The 14,416-nt window shown below is 53.3% G+C and overlaps 1 protein-coding gene across 1 annotated transcript in view; it reads left to right on the top strand.

The window, feature by feature from the left end:
- Positions 1–4,288, top strand: part of LOC116822417 (cytochrome P450 2C23-like) — an 8,296-nt gene extending 4,008 nt beyond the window's left edge. Inside the window, exons 6-9 of the mRNA XM_032776307.2 lie at positions 441–582; positions 1,211–1,398; positions 2,003–2,144; positions 4,054–4,288. Coding sequence (XP_032632198.1) covers positions 441–582; positions 1,211–1,398; positions 2,003–2,144; positions 4,054–4,241 — 660 coding nt within the window. The 3' untranslated portion in view covers positions 4,242–4,288. The remainder of the gene's footprint in view (positions 1–440; positions 583–1,210; positions 1,399–2,002; positions 2,145–4,053) is intronic.
- The last annotated feature ends 10,128 nt before the right edge of the window (positions 4,289–14,416 follow it).

Here is a 14,416-nt window from a genome sequence, read left to right as displayed (position 1 = left end):
TCCACCCCCTCCCCCCAGCCCCCAATCCATCCCCATGGACACCCCTCAACCCAGACACTCCCTACTCCTGCACCCATCCCTTCAACCCCATGGAAACCCCTAAATCAACCCACCCCTGCATCCCCAGACACCCCTCTATCCACCAATCCCCCCCACCCATCCCCAGACACACCCCTCTATCTATCTAGCCAGCCACTGACTCTACACTCGGCACCTTGTTACCACTATGTGGGTTCAGGCTCTCTCTCCTCCAGCTCAGATTCCTGCCCCGATGCTGGTTCCTCCCAGCTTCCTGGAGCCAGGCCGACCATCCCTCCGTCTTCCCAGGGCCAGGGGCCGGGAGCAGGGCAGTGGTGGCTGGCAGGGGTGTCCCTTGCCCCTGGTTGCGGTGGCGGAGTGGGATTGTGCCTCACTGGGGTCCCTCCCCGGCCCTGTGCTAGGAGCGAGGGAAGGAGCAGACGGAGTTTGAGGATGAGAACCTGACGGCGCTGGTCAACAACCTGTTCATCGCCGGCGTGGAGACAACCAGCAACACCATCCAGTTTGCCTTGCTGGTGCTCGGCAAGTTCCCGGACATGCAAGGTGGGTGCGAGCGGCTCCTTCCCCCAGCCCATCCCCAGGGTGCTGATAATCCCCAACGTTCCCTGCCAGAGGGATCCCACCTGGCAGCAGATAGACGGCTCCATCCTCAGGCAGGCGGGGGCTCCTGGCAGCAATAAAAGGGTCTCAAAAGGAGGAGGACTACCCCCCCGAGGATCCCAACGTTCCTTCCCTTACATAGAGGGGCCACCCCAGCCAGGGTGAAGCACTCTGGGGGTGGCCTATGAATTAGAGCAGCCCTGAGGTTGCTCTGCATTACAACGGGCTCTGGGCATAGGAGAGAACAAGGGGGATTTACAGCCCCACCCCCATCCCAGTCCCAAGGGCAGGGTGGGGGAAACTAGAACAGGGTTCAAGGAGCGAGACAGAGGCATAGGGGAGAGGGTGTAAGGCCATCATGGGGAGGCCAACCAACCCTGGGGAGAGCAGAAAAAGTGATGCAAAGGATCCTGGGAAACGTGTTGCTGTCTGGAAGGGGGGGCTGGCCATTGGGGGTGGGCAGAGACATTGGCGGAGATGGATGAGAAGGGGAGGATGGAAGTGGGGGGGGACACACGGGGGAGAGCCCCCCCTTCCCTGACATGCCAGGGCCACTCGTGTCTCCTTGCAGCACGGGTACACGGGGAGCTGGACAGAGAGGTGGGCAGGGTCCGGCCCCCTGCCCTGGAGGACCGGCTACGGCTGCCCTACACCAACGCCGTGCTGCATGAACTCCAGCGCTACGTCGACCTGGTGCCCATGAGCCTGCCGCATGCCACCACCCGCCCCACCCCCTTCCGGGGGTACCTCATCCCGCAGGTGAGACCCCCCACACACAGCCAGTTCACTGGCCCTGGTCGAGCTGAGGAAATGCCACCCTTCCCCCTTATAGCTTTCACTTCCCCAAGCTGCTGGTCCACTAAACTGTGGCTGCATCCCATCCCAGAGGTGGCTGCATCTCAGCACCAAGCAAGGGACACTGGGGCGAGCAGCTGCCCTGTCCCACCCCAGAGGTGGCTGCATCTCGCACCAAGCAAGGGACACCTGGGCGAGCAGCTGCCCCGTTCCACCCCAGAGGTGGCTGCATCTCAGCACCAAGCAAGGGACACCGGGGTGAGCAGCTGCCCCGTTCCACCCCAGAGGTGGCTGCCTTTCAGTGGTGGGAGAAGGGATCCCCTACCCAGCTTGGCCATGAAATGTTACTCGGTCAGCATAGGAGCAGAACATCCTGGAGTCTCCTCCCCTCTATGCTGTCCAGTGTGTGACCTAGGGCCCATCCCGTAACTGCCCCATGCCTCAGTTTCCCTCTTTGGGAAAGAGACATAGCAACCCCGCAGGGCTGTTATTTTCTTTCCAGTCCTATTGCCGTAAAATGCCTAAAACCTTGCGCTGTCAGTGTCTTGTCTCCCTCCACCCTCCCCAGGGTACGACCATCATCCCTCTCCTAGCCTCGGTGCACTTCGACCCAGCCAGCTGGGAGACCCCAGAGGATTTTAACCCAGGTCATTTCTTAGATGAGAACGGAGCATTCAGGAAGAGAGACACGGCCATGCCCTTCTCTGCAGGTAATGTGGACACGGGTTCGTCTCCCGTCTCTCTCACATGCACACACATACAGCAGGGCTCAGTCCCTCCAGCAGGGGGCAGCAGTGACACACACACACACACACACACACACACACACAGAGCAGGGCTCAGCCCCTCCAGCAGGGGGCAGGAGTGACACACACGTGCACGCGCGCACACGCACACACACACACACACACATTGCAGAGGCTCAGGGTTGTTTCAGTTCAGAACAAAGACCAATGCAAAGGCCTTGCCAGCCTCCCGCCTGACCTATGACGAGGGGGATTAACCAGGGGATTTCAGCGGGTGAGATCATTACTCTTGGGCTCAATGGGTAATGATCAACGGCTCCATGTCTAGCTGGCAGCCGGTATCAAGCGGAGAGCCCCAAGGGTCAGTCCTGGGGCCAGTTTTGTTCAATATCTTCATTAATGATCCGGAGGATGGTGTGGGCTGCACTCTCAGCAAGTTCGCAGACGCTAAACTGGGAGGAGTGGTAGATAAGCTGGAAAGCAGGGGCAGGATACAGAGGGACCTAGACAAATTAGAGGACGGGGCCAAAAGAAACCTGATGAGGGTCAACAAGGACAAGTGCAGAGTCCTGCACTGAGGATGGAAGAATCCCATGCACTGCTACAGACTAGGCAAACTGATCTCACTGACACGCTTCGGCACGACGCAGCCGTTGATGGCAGCCGAAAGCCGGGAAGGCACAAGCGGGCAGGGCTGTAAAGTGATACTGACATAGCATCAACAGGGGTGCGGCGTGCAGTGACCGTACACACCTACACACCACCAGGCCTGCTTCTGGTCCGTCGACGAGCGTGGGAGGCTTGGAGCAGAGATGGCCAGAGAAATTTATGGATGAATAATAATTTGGAGGATGCTGTGGACTGCACTCCTCAGCAGTTTGAGATGAGCACTAAACGGGGGAGAGAGTGGTGGATACGCTGGAGACAGGGGCCGCTTTAACCGTTGATTCCTCTGATTCCCCCAAATCGGGGCTCCGCACCTAAGAGGGCCCCGTTGCCCTAAAAAGAAACACCTAACTTCTTTAATTTTTATTCACCCGGCCTGGTGTGTCACTTGGTCTTCCAGCGGACGTTCAGGGGCGGCGGGTCCTTCACTCACTCCTATGGTCTTCGGTGGCATTTAGCGGTGTGGCGATGGTCCTTCAGTGCACGCCGAAGACCAGGAGCGACGTGAAGACCCGCCGACAAAGGTGCCTTCCGAAAGCCAGAGAGCCGCCAGAGTTGAGTATGAATTGGCCCCGCACTTCCTAAAGCCATTCCCTGGCAGGAGGTAGCACTGGAATGGGTTCCCTAGGGAGGTGGTGGAATCTCCTTCCTTAGAGGTTTTTAAGGCCCAGCTTGACAAAGCCCTGGCTGGCCTGATTTAGTTGGGGGTTGGTCCTGCTTTGAGCAGGGGGTTGGACTAGAACCCCTGAGGCCCCTTCCAACCCTGATCTTCTGTGATTCTACTGGGTCCTGCTCCGGGTGCGTACGACAGAACACAGCTGTGCCCTGGGGCAGGGACTCAGGATACCTGGGTTCTATCCCCTGCTCTGCCAGGTGGGCTGGGGCAAGTCACGTCCCCGCTCTGTGCCTCAGTTTCCCCTCCCCCCGTTGCCTGTTTCAACTAGGCAGTCTCTGGGGCAGGAGCTGCCTTCTAAAACTGCTGCTCCCCCCTGGAGAGGGGACCAAGGAGAGCCCCTAGAAGGTGCCGCGGGCTGGAGAAAAGGCGAACTGGAAAGAGATTGAGCGTCTCTGAAAGAGGCGACTGGCCCCTGGCATTCAAAGCTCCTTCTCGGGGGCTGCCGCAGTTCTCAGCTGTGTGCTGGAGGCAGGCCCCCGAGGGGCCCAACAAGACCCACCTGACGGGCTTGTCCTCTTGTCCCCCCTCCAGGGAAGCGTGTGTGTCCCGGGGAAGGGCTGGCCAAGGCAGAGATCTTCCTGTTTATAACCACCCTGCTGCAGAGCTTCACCCTGGAGCTGCTCGCGGACCCTGGGGCCATCGACTTGGCCTCGCTGCGGAGGGCTTTCCGCGGCCAGGGCCTCTCCTATGAGCTCCGTGCCGTCCCACGCCCAGCGTAGAGCGGGGCAAAGAGGGAAGGAACCAGACCCAGATGTCTTCCATGCTGGGGTCAACCTGGAGTCACATCAGTGCCCTATGGGCCAGCTCCTGATCTCATTTACACTGTGGTGCACATCTCGAGTAACTCTCCTTTCACACCAATGCTCCTGGGGCCAGCTCCTGACCTCATTTACACTGTGGGGTAAATACTCCACTGACTTCACTGGAGTAGGAGCCAGACTGGAACTGCAGTTACAGGAGAGTGTAAATATGGAACCCCTTCCTGGATGGCGGCGGAGTCACTCCGGAGTGGCTGAGATCAGAATCTGCCTTCGTGAATTCAGATCTACACACCCATGATGCACAAGCCAGCATGCAGCTGGGCCATAGTGCTGTGGGGCCCAGCTGTTCAGGGCTGGATCCTGGACCCCTGAGTTCTAGTCCTGTCCCTACCACTGGCCTGCTTGGGCAAGTCACATCTCAGTTCTGTGCCTCAGTTTCCCCTCCTTAATAATTAACTAACCCCAGTGATAATTAACCTTGGCACTGCTGGGCTGTGGTCAGCGCATTTGAACCTGCTTTTCCTAGTGCTGAATTCTTCTGGATGTGTTTCCCCGAGAGCCGTCCTCAGCGCTTGGCCATGGTTTCTCTGTCTCACGCACGCTGTCTGCCTGTACCTCGCTCGTAGAAATGCCCTGGGGGTGTTTCTCAGAATTACAGCTCACTGCGCTTCCAGAATATTGACTGACACAATAAACGGAAGAAAAGACCAGAATACTTGGCCATGTCTTTGTATGTTTCATGCGCATCAGTGAGACAATGGGGAAAGACAAACCGGTTAATATCAGGCATGTGGAAGGATAAGGGGGAGGGGGTGTCAGACTTTAGGTAACTCACTTCTCATCTCTGGGCCTCAGTTTTCCATTGCCTCTCCTGCATCTCTCTTGTCAGTTTTTTGGAGGTGGGAACTCAGTACCAAGTGATCAGGGAAGTGGGTAGGATGCTGGAGGGGACTCAGGACACCTGGGTTCTCTTCCTGCCACTGACCAACTGGATGCATCGAGGCCCCATTGTGTGCCTCAGTTTCCCCTCGCAGGCTTTGTCTATTGAGACTGTACACTCTTGGGGAGCAGGGGCTATCTCTCACTCTGTACCTGTGCAGGATTGGGCCCCACTCTCAACCAGGGCTAGGAGGTGCTACCGTAATACACCTAATAAACACCACCACCTAGCGCTTGTCAGGCGTGGATCTCAACACGCTTTACAAAGGAGGACTGTGGGGAAACTGAGGCATTGAGCAAGTCAACCACGTTCCAGCACCATCCCCCACACACCACATGCCTAGTAAAGAAAATAGCTCCCTGCCAAAGGGCCGAGAAGTGAAGCCCTGTCTTGGGTCAGAAACTGGCATCTTTGAGACAGAGCCTGGTAATTTTCAACATGGCAAAGGTTAAGCGTCGGCTGCCCTGTGGATCTGCCGGGAGGCCGCGGCAGCTGCGGGTTTTTATTAGCAACGTAGGGAAGGCGCGGACTCAAACGAGTGGGTGACACAAAATGATATGTTTACTTTAGCGAGCGCTAAGAGATGCCGGCGGGCAATTGATTGCTGAAGTGCAAGTGAGGGGCTGCTCATCGCAAAGGGCAGTTGGAGCCTCGCGTTCGAGTTGATGAGCTCTCAATGAGTGAGCGTGCGGGGAAAACGATCTCACTGACAGCTCGGCACGACGCAGCCGCTTGATGGCAGCGCGAAAGCCGGAGGGACAAGCGGCAGGGCTGAAAGTGATACTGACAATAGCATCACAGGGGTGGGCGTAGCATGACCGTACACACACACACACACCAGCCTGCTTCGGCTCCGCGAGAGGGGAGCTGGAGCAGAGATCGGCCAAGAGAAATTTATGATGAAATTAATAATCTGGAGGATGACGTGGACTGCACCCTCAGCAAGTTTGCAGATGACACTAAACGGGGAGGAGTGGTAGATACGCTGGAGACAGGGCCAGCTTTAACCTGATTCCCCTGATTCCCCCAAATCGGGCTCCGCACCTAAGAGGGCCCCGTGCCCTAAAGAAGAACACCTAACTTTTTAATTTTTATTCACCCGGCGGTGGTCCTGGTCTTCAGCGGCACTTCAGCGGCGGGTCCTTCACTCACTCCAGGTCTTCGGTGGCATTTCGGTGGCGAGTCCTTCAGTGCCGCCGAAGACCCAGAGCGAGTGAAGGACCCGCCGCCAAAGTGCCGCCGAAACCCAGAGAGCCGCCAGGTGAGTATGAATTGGGCCCCGCACTTCCTAAAGCCATCCCTGGCAGGAGGGTAGGGGCAGGATACAGAGGGACCTAGACAAATTAGAGCATTGGGCCAAAAGAAACCTGATGAGGGTCAACAAGGACAAGTGCAGAGTCCTGCACTGAGGATGGAAGAATCCCATGCACTGCTACAGACTAGGGACCGAATGTCTAGGCGGCAGTTCTGCAGAAAAGGACCTGGGGGTTACAGTGGATGAGAAGCTGGATATGAGTCGACAGTGTGTCCTTGTTGCCAAGCAGGCTAATGGCATTTTGGGCAGTATAAGTAGGGGTATTGCCAGCAGATCGAGGGACATGATCATTCCCCTCTATTCGACACTGGTGAGGCCTCATCTGGATACTGTGTCCAGTTTTGGGCCCCCCACTACAAGAAGGATGTGGAAAGACTGGAGAGAGTCCAGCAGAGGGCAACAAAAATGATTAAGGGGCTGGGGAATTGGGGTTATTTAGTCTGCAGAAGAGAAGAGTGAGGGGGGATTTGATAGCTGCTTTCAACTACCTGAAGGGGGTTCCATAGAGGATGGATCTAGACTGTTCTCACTGGTGGCAGATGACAGAACAAGGAGCGATGGTCTCAAGTTGCTGTGGGGGAGCTCTAGGTTGGATATTAGGAAACACTATTGCACTAGGAGGGTGGTGAAACACTGGAATGGGTTCCCTAGGGAGGCGGTGGAATCTCCTTCCTTAAACAAAGCCCTGGCTGGGCTGATTTAGTTAGGGGTTGGTCCTGCTTTGAACAGGAGATTGGACTAGATACGTCCTAAGGGCCCTTCCAATCCTGATATTCTATGATGAAATGAAGAGAGGCTGAAATGAACAAGGCCGTTCTAGGAGAGAAGAAATCAGAAGGAACGTGGCTAGAGGTGTGTACAATCCAGAAAGGTAGCTGGGTGCCCCTGTTGGCTCGGATTATTGTCAAATAAGGCATTGATCACTGGTCAGAGTTGCAGACTGTCCAGGGAAATTGAAAGGCAACTGATCGAAGGACCGCACTGTTAACCTGCGGAATTCACCGCCACGAGATGTCACTGAGGCAGAGAGCGGTATCCTCAGGACTGCACAGTAGGGCAACTTCCTGATCGCTCCCACCGTGCTGGCACATACAGCAGGCCTATGTCCTTGCTATGCCATGCACAGCACAGGAGGTAGAAGCGAGGGCTACACATGTACCTAGATAGCAGGGTCACCATAGGTATGTCAGGGAGGATAAAAATGTAGCAGGAACAGACATGCTCCTAGGAGGGAGGCGGTGGACAGAGCACTGGTCTGGGACTCAGGACACCTGGGTTCTAGTCCACTAGTTTGCTGGGCAACCTTGGGCCAGTCACTTCCCCCCTCTGTGCCTCAGTTTTCCCCATCTGTAAAATGGGGATATTGATACCGGCCTCCTCTGTAAAGCACTTTGAGATCTCCCTGCTGCTAAGAGCGAGGGATTATTATTAGCTGGGCAAGAACTAACCTATAGGCAGGTTTTGCAAGATTTGAAACTGACATCCATCCCTCCAGAATGGAGGGCTGTCTCCTGGAAAGCAGGGACCCTAGAAAAGGTTTAGTGATCATAGCAGGCAAGCAGCTCAGTGTGAGGTCCCCAGGTAGTGCTTGGGCTAGCAGGGCTGATGCTGTCCTGGGATGTATACGTGGGGATTTCACCTCTGCACAGAACCTTAATGAGACTAATACTGGGCTAATGCGACCAGCTCTGAGGGGCCGTGTTTTCAAATGGATGTTGAAAGCTGGTTAAGGGGACAGAGTAGAGCCACAAAAATTCTTTGAGGGTGGGAGAAAATGCCCAGCAGGGAGAGACTTCAGGAGCTTAGTCAAAGAGAAGAGACAGAGAGGTAAGTCAATCCCAGTGTCTAAACACCTCCACTGGGAGAACCTAAAACCATCCTTCAATCTTACAGAGAAAGGCAGAACATGCACCAACGGCTGGACACCAAACCCAGACAGATTCCCACTGGAAATCAAGCTGTGATTTTTCACAGTGCAGGCGATTAACCGTTGCAATGAACACCACTGGGAAGGGGTGAATTCTCCATCTCTGGAGTCAGCTCCCGGCTGGTAGCTTTCTGGAGGAGGCGCGTTAGCCAAACTCAGCCGCAAGGGATCGGAATGAAAGTCTCTGATCTGCTACACAGGTCAGGCACTAGAAGATCTAACACTCTCTCCAGCCCTTACAAATCTACCCGCCTAGACAGTACCCGCCTGGGATCAGGTGCCTTTTCCTGCCTTCCTGCTCTGTGATTTATAGACATTTCTTTTTGAAACCAAATGATCCCACCAAATTCTTGGCTCCCTTCTGGCCTTCAAACCTCCAAATCGATTCATCAGGCCCAGCCAGTCCAATGGCCCATCTCTGACAGTGGCTGGTCCCAGCTGCTTGAAAGAAATCCTGACCCTCACTCGGCCAGTGGCCAGGAGTTCCACAGGCTAATTTGGCCTGGTGTTTAAAAACCAAAACCAAAACCAAAACAGCTCTTCCTTCCATCAACTTCATTCTGGTCACCTTCCTCTTTTCTTAATTTCTGTTGGGATGTTATTGGTTTGGGGGCTGGGGTTGGGGGTTTTAGGGGGTTCTGTTTTGGTTTGGTTTGAGGGGCACTGGGGTTGGGTGTGTTGTTGTTTAAGTTCACAAAAAAATAAAAATCTACATCTCAGGCCTGTTTGATTGGGCATCTTCCCCTTCAGATGCCAGATGGTTTCCGATTCTACTGAAAAGCCTTTTTGGTGGGTGCTGCAGGGTCCCCTGCTGGCGGTTCTCACACCCTGTAGCTTGGGACACAGCACAGGTGACAAAGGGACCCAGCTGTTCTCTGGGTCCTTGGCTGGGTGGTTTCTGCTTTAGACGATTCAAAACAGGGCCACGTTGACACATTAGAAAAGCCACAAACCGAGGCTGAAACTCACTGGGGCAGGGACTGTCTTTCTGGTCTCGGTTTGTGCAGCATCTGATACAGCAGGATCCTGCCTACTGTAATATGCCTGGTGGCAACAAAAATGTACAGCACCTGGCACGACATGGGCCTAGGCCACGATCGGGGTGCCTAAGAGCTACCATAATACACCTATCAGTCAATATTTGTTCTTCCAATAATTTATATCCCACATGCAGAAAAATATAATTTAAGATCGCTCAGATATTCCCAAACTTCCCGGATTCCAGAAGATCCCACACTTGTGCTAGGGCCCGGCAGTGGATTTTCTGCCACTTTGAGCCGGGGCCTGAGAGTCTGGGGTTGAAATGGCCAAGGACTGTATAACACAGGCGTTGTGGGGTGGGACATAACACATGACAGAGACCCAGCTCCGGGGAATGCACCCAAACCTATCCATGCTGGAAACTGCGCGAGGTGTGAGTGTGCTGCTTCCCAGTTCTTGCATTAGAACCCAGGAGTCCTGGCTCCCAGCCCCCCTCCCACTCTAACCACTAGATCCCACTCCCCTCCCACTGCTGGGGACAGAACGCAGGAGTCCTGGCAGCCAGCCTCCTCCTCCCCCCCTCCTTTAATCACTGGACCTCACTCCCCTCCCAGGGCTGGGAATAAACCCAGTAGTTTGGGCCCCCTCACTCCCACTTTAACTACTAGGCCCTGCTCTCTCCCAGAGCTGAAATTCGAGCCCAGCAGTCCTAGCTCCCAACCTTCTGCACTGACCATTAGCTCTTGCTGCCCCCTGGAGCTGGGAGAACCCAGGAGTCCTGGCTCTCAACCTTCAGTGCCGGCTCCTGTTTCACCTCTCTTCCTGATATAAAGCATCTCCTGGATCTGTATAAAGTGGACCCTGATGCACTAAACTGGCCCCAAACTTTGGGGGCAAACTGGTATCCGGATCCTAATTTCATGTCCAACTCCTGGCATCTATCAGAGGCCAAACCCACCCCCACCGCTCCGAACTTCAGATCTCCCCACACTTCTCTCCTAAACAAGCAGGCCCTGCCCCAGCTGTCGCGGCTCAAACTCTGGCCAACCTGCCTCCAGCACCTTGCTAACTTTTGCCCCTTGGCATCAGCAGAAAGTTTTTTCATGCGCCCCCACCAGACTCAAGCCCCCGTGACTCCCCCCAGGGTTCTGTGCAAGCCAGAGCGAAAACCACCCAGCAAAGCAAACTTGACCTGGGATTTCATGAGCCGGGGGAAAGTCCTTTTTAGTTCCTCCTGGCATGGTTTCCTATTGGTCGAGACCTCATGCACAGAGGGGCAAGCTCATGCTAACATTGTACAAAACCTCTCCAAACCTTATGTCACTGAGCCACGATACCGCCGGTGTTTCCTCTCCAAAGATCATTCCCCTGCAACCCAGCCTGCTTGCACACACCGGCCAAACCTTTCCATTTTCCCTTTCCAAACATGAGCATTGAGAATTCGCCATGGGCACCAAAAGCAAAAGCACGTTTTCTTTTTGCAAGGTTACAAACAGAAAATGTTGGGGGCATAAAAGCCATTGCAATGGAGCAGCAGAGACACAATCGGCAGCGAAAAGTGGGTGGAAAGAGATCGCAGCATCCAGAGGAATCAAACCGACATCCTGGCAATCACTCTCACAGGTAGGGCTTTTTCAGACTTTAGGGCTGATCCCAAGTTTTCTGTCAAAACTTTAATGTGATGGGAAAATGGGGGAGGAAGGGTTTGCCTGGATGAAAGTTTTCACAGAAGGTGCCTGCTTTCCACAGAAACATTCCCGTTTTCTCAGGAAAACCTAAACCAGATTTTTCAGGGCTGCAATTTTTTTTTCATTTTCGGCTTCAACTTTTCTAATTTTCTTCTGAATATGTTCAAGGTTTTGGCCTAAATTTTTTAATTTCTGCCCTAAAAAAATAAATCTGCTTTTGATCTAGATTGATTTTGCTTTTCGCAGTTTTGGACCTAAACCGTTCAGAGTTTCAGCTAAAACTTTTCAGGTGTTGGCAACTTTTGGCCTAAATCTTTTTAGCCTTCGCCAGTTTTTTATCTGAAAATTTCGGGTCTCTGTTCTTTAACAAAAAGTCCAAATTTTCTGCAGGAAAAAAAAACTCTATTTCCCAGCCAGCGCTAATAGATCTCTTTAGGTTGTTTACAACCTGGTGAAAACATACGCTGCTGAAATGTTTTGGCCAACTTTTGGTGCCTCAGTTACACTTGGGTGAAAATCTCTCTCTCACTCCAAATGAAGAAAGTTTCTGGTCCTTGAAGTTGTGGAGAAGAGGCTGAATTTATACCAGCTGAGGAGCTGGCCTCACTGACTTCAATGGAGTTACAGCCAATTACCACCAGCTGGTGATCTGGCCTTACAAAGTCAGGACAGTTTTAACCCATTTTAGAGAAGGGAAAACTGAGGCACTGAACAGTGACACAACTCAGCACCCAAGTAACACAATGAGTCAGTTGTAGCACTGAGATAGGACTGAGCCATCATGATTCCTTTGGCAGCATTGGAGCCCTGGATCAGATTCCTGCCTTGTGCTAATCACCCCATTACTCAATTTGCTGATGTATATGTTGTTAAAAAATAATTGAAATCCAAACTGCGCCTGGCAATGAACGACTTCGCTTGGCAGACTCCAGCAAGTCCCATAATTACCTTCTTGCGTTTCTGAAAAGGATCAGGCTTTCGCCACAAGCACATCCAGTATTTTATTTATCTGAGCTTCCCGATACAGTAATTATGCAATTAGCTCCCTCATCAAGCGCTCCTAATGTCTGCCTGGGAGTAAACATAAATACAGCCTGCAAAAACTGGAGCTTTGTTCTGCTCCTTCTGTTCCTATCCACCCCACGCCACCCCTCCTTTGCTCCCTCTGTCCTTCCCTGGACACACACATCATAAGAACACAGAACAGAAGAACGTCCACACGGTCCATCTAGCCCAGTATCCTGTCTTCCAACAGCGGCCAATGCCAGGTGCCCCAGAGGGAATGAACAGAACAGGGAATCATCAAGTGACCCATCTCCTGTCGCCCATTCCCAGCTTCTTGCGGTCAGAGGTTTAGGGACACCCAGAGCGTGGGGTTGCATCCCTGAGCATCTTGGCTAATCGCCATTCATAGACCTGTCCTCCAGGAACTGATCTCATTCTTATTGAACCCTGTTATGGTCTTGGCCTTCACAACGTCCCCTGGCAAGGAGTTCCACAGGTTGACTGTGCGTTGTGTGACAAAGTCCTTCCTTTCATTTGTTTCAAACTTGCTGCCTGTTCATTTCTTTGGGTGACCCCTGGTTCTTGTGTTATGAGAAGGGGTAAATAACACATCCTTATTCACTTTCTCCGCACCACTCACGATTTTATAGACTATCATATCCCACCCCCCCTCCAGTCGTCTCTTTTCCAAGCTGAAAACTCCCAGTCTTTTGAATCTCTCCTCGTCTGACTACATCCATCTGACAAACTGGGTATTCACCCACGAAAGCTCACGCTCCAATACGTCTGTTAGTCTATAAGGTGCCACAAGACTCTCTGTTGCTTTTTACAGATCCAGACTAACATGGCTCCCCCTCTGATACTCTCCTCCTACAGAAGCTGTTCCATCCTCTAATCATTTTTGTTGTCCTTCTCTGGTCTTTTTCCAATTCTGATATCTTTTTGAGATGGGGCGACCCGCGCTGCATGCAGGATTCAAGGCATATTCATCCATCCATCCCCCTATCTCCCTTCTATCTATCCACCCCTCCCTCCCCACAAACCCACCTATCCATCCACGTACCCTCCCCTTCCCCACTCCCAGTTCCTTGGAGTTCAATAGAAGTCAACTCCGATCGTGAGGTCCATGGGCAAAAATGACCATTTCATTCTTAGAGCTGGATGATCGTGCTCCCACAATTTCTGTGCTGCCAGACGCCTGCCGAGCGGGATGGAGAATGCCCGTGACACACAAGGCAACCAGCCAACTCAATTGCTGCAATTCGAGGAGTGAAGCAATCCCGCTTCGTTGATATTAATTAGAAACAAAACTTAGCGGCGTGTTTATGAAGCTGGCTTAGCGGAGACAAAATTGTTTCTTTTCCCCAGGAAGCATTCTTTAAGATCCATGGAACCCCGCTGGATTTTCAATTATACACCGGTATAAGAGACTTACTCACACGAGTCGCCCCCCATCTGTGACGCTAACACTTTCTGTAGACGTCTCAGAGACATGTGAGGTTTGCCACACAGGGAAACGTTCTCGCTTTGGGCCTGGCATTCAGCATGTGTGAGATCACGTAACGCCAGGGATCAGGCTCATTTCAAGAACGAGAAACCAGACACCCCGAAGCCAAGGGGAAGCTAGTCGGCAGATCACTACGGAACATGAATATTCACGCTCAGTGCAAGAAGGGAACTACATGGCTTCGAGATCCTTGCTCTTTTGGGCAGGGACTGGCTTGTTCTGCGTGTTCCTAGGTCACCTGGCACAATGCAGGCCTGGGTGCTAGCGTAATACACCTAATAGCACTAAAATGTACAGCTCCCAGCACAGCAGGGTCTTGGTCCAAGCCTGGGGCTCCTTGGGGGTAGGAGAATACAAAATAAATAAGTAATTGTGACATTTCCCCTCCTGCTGCAGGGTAGCTTCACCCTGTCAGCCCCTTAGGGCAGTCTGGCCTCATAGAGTGAGTCACTAACGCTGACCTGGCCTTTGGAACAGTAAGGCCTAGTGGCCAAAGTCTAAGTAGCCGTCCTTCCCAGGGTGGTACAGCCCAATGGCCAGAATCAGTAGGGCTGTCCCAGAGTTCAGGACAATACAGCCTAATGGCCAAAGCCTATGCAATGGCCTTCGGCAGCCCAATTCACCTCCCTGCCCGTCAGCAGTGTCCACGGCAGGTTGGACGGGGCAGGGGGACCCGGGCCCACACTTCTCCACCAGGTCTCAACCCAGGGCCCTTGCTGCATCCCCTTCCCCGGGTCATGTCCTCCCCTTTCTTCCAACGTGAGGGTCCC

Source organism: Chelonoidis abingdonii, chromosome 11 (genome assembly GCF_003597395.2).
Source record: "Chelonoidis abingdonii isolate Lonesome George chromosome 11, CheloAbing_2.0, whole genome shotgun sequence".
NCBI classification, from domain to species: domain Eukaryota; kingdom Metazoa; phylum Chordata; order Testudines; family Testudinidae; genus Chelonoidis; species Chelonoidis abingdonii.
Note: the sequence above shows the minus strand (reverse complement) of the source record. Positions and strands in the feature narration are given on the sequence as shown.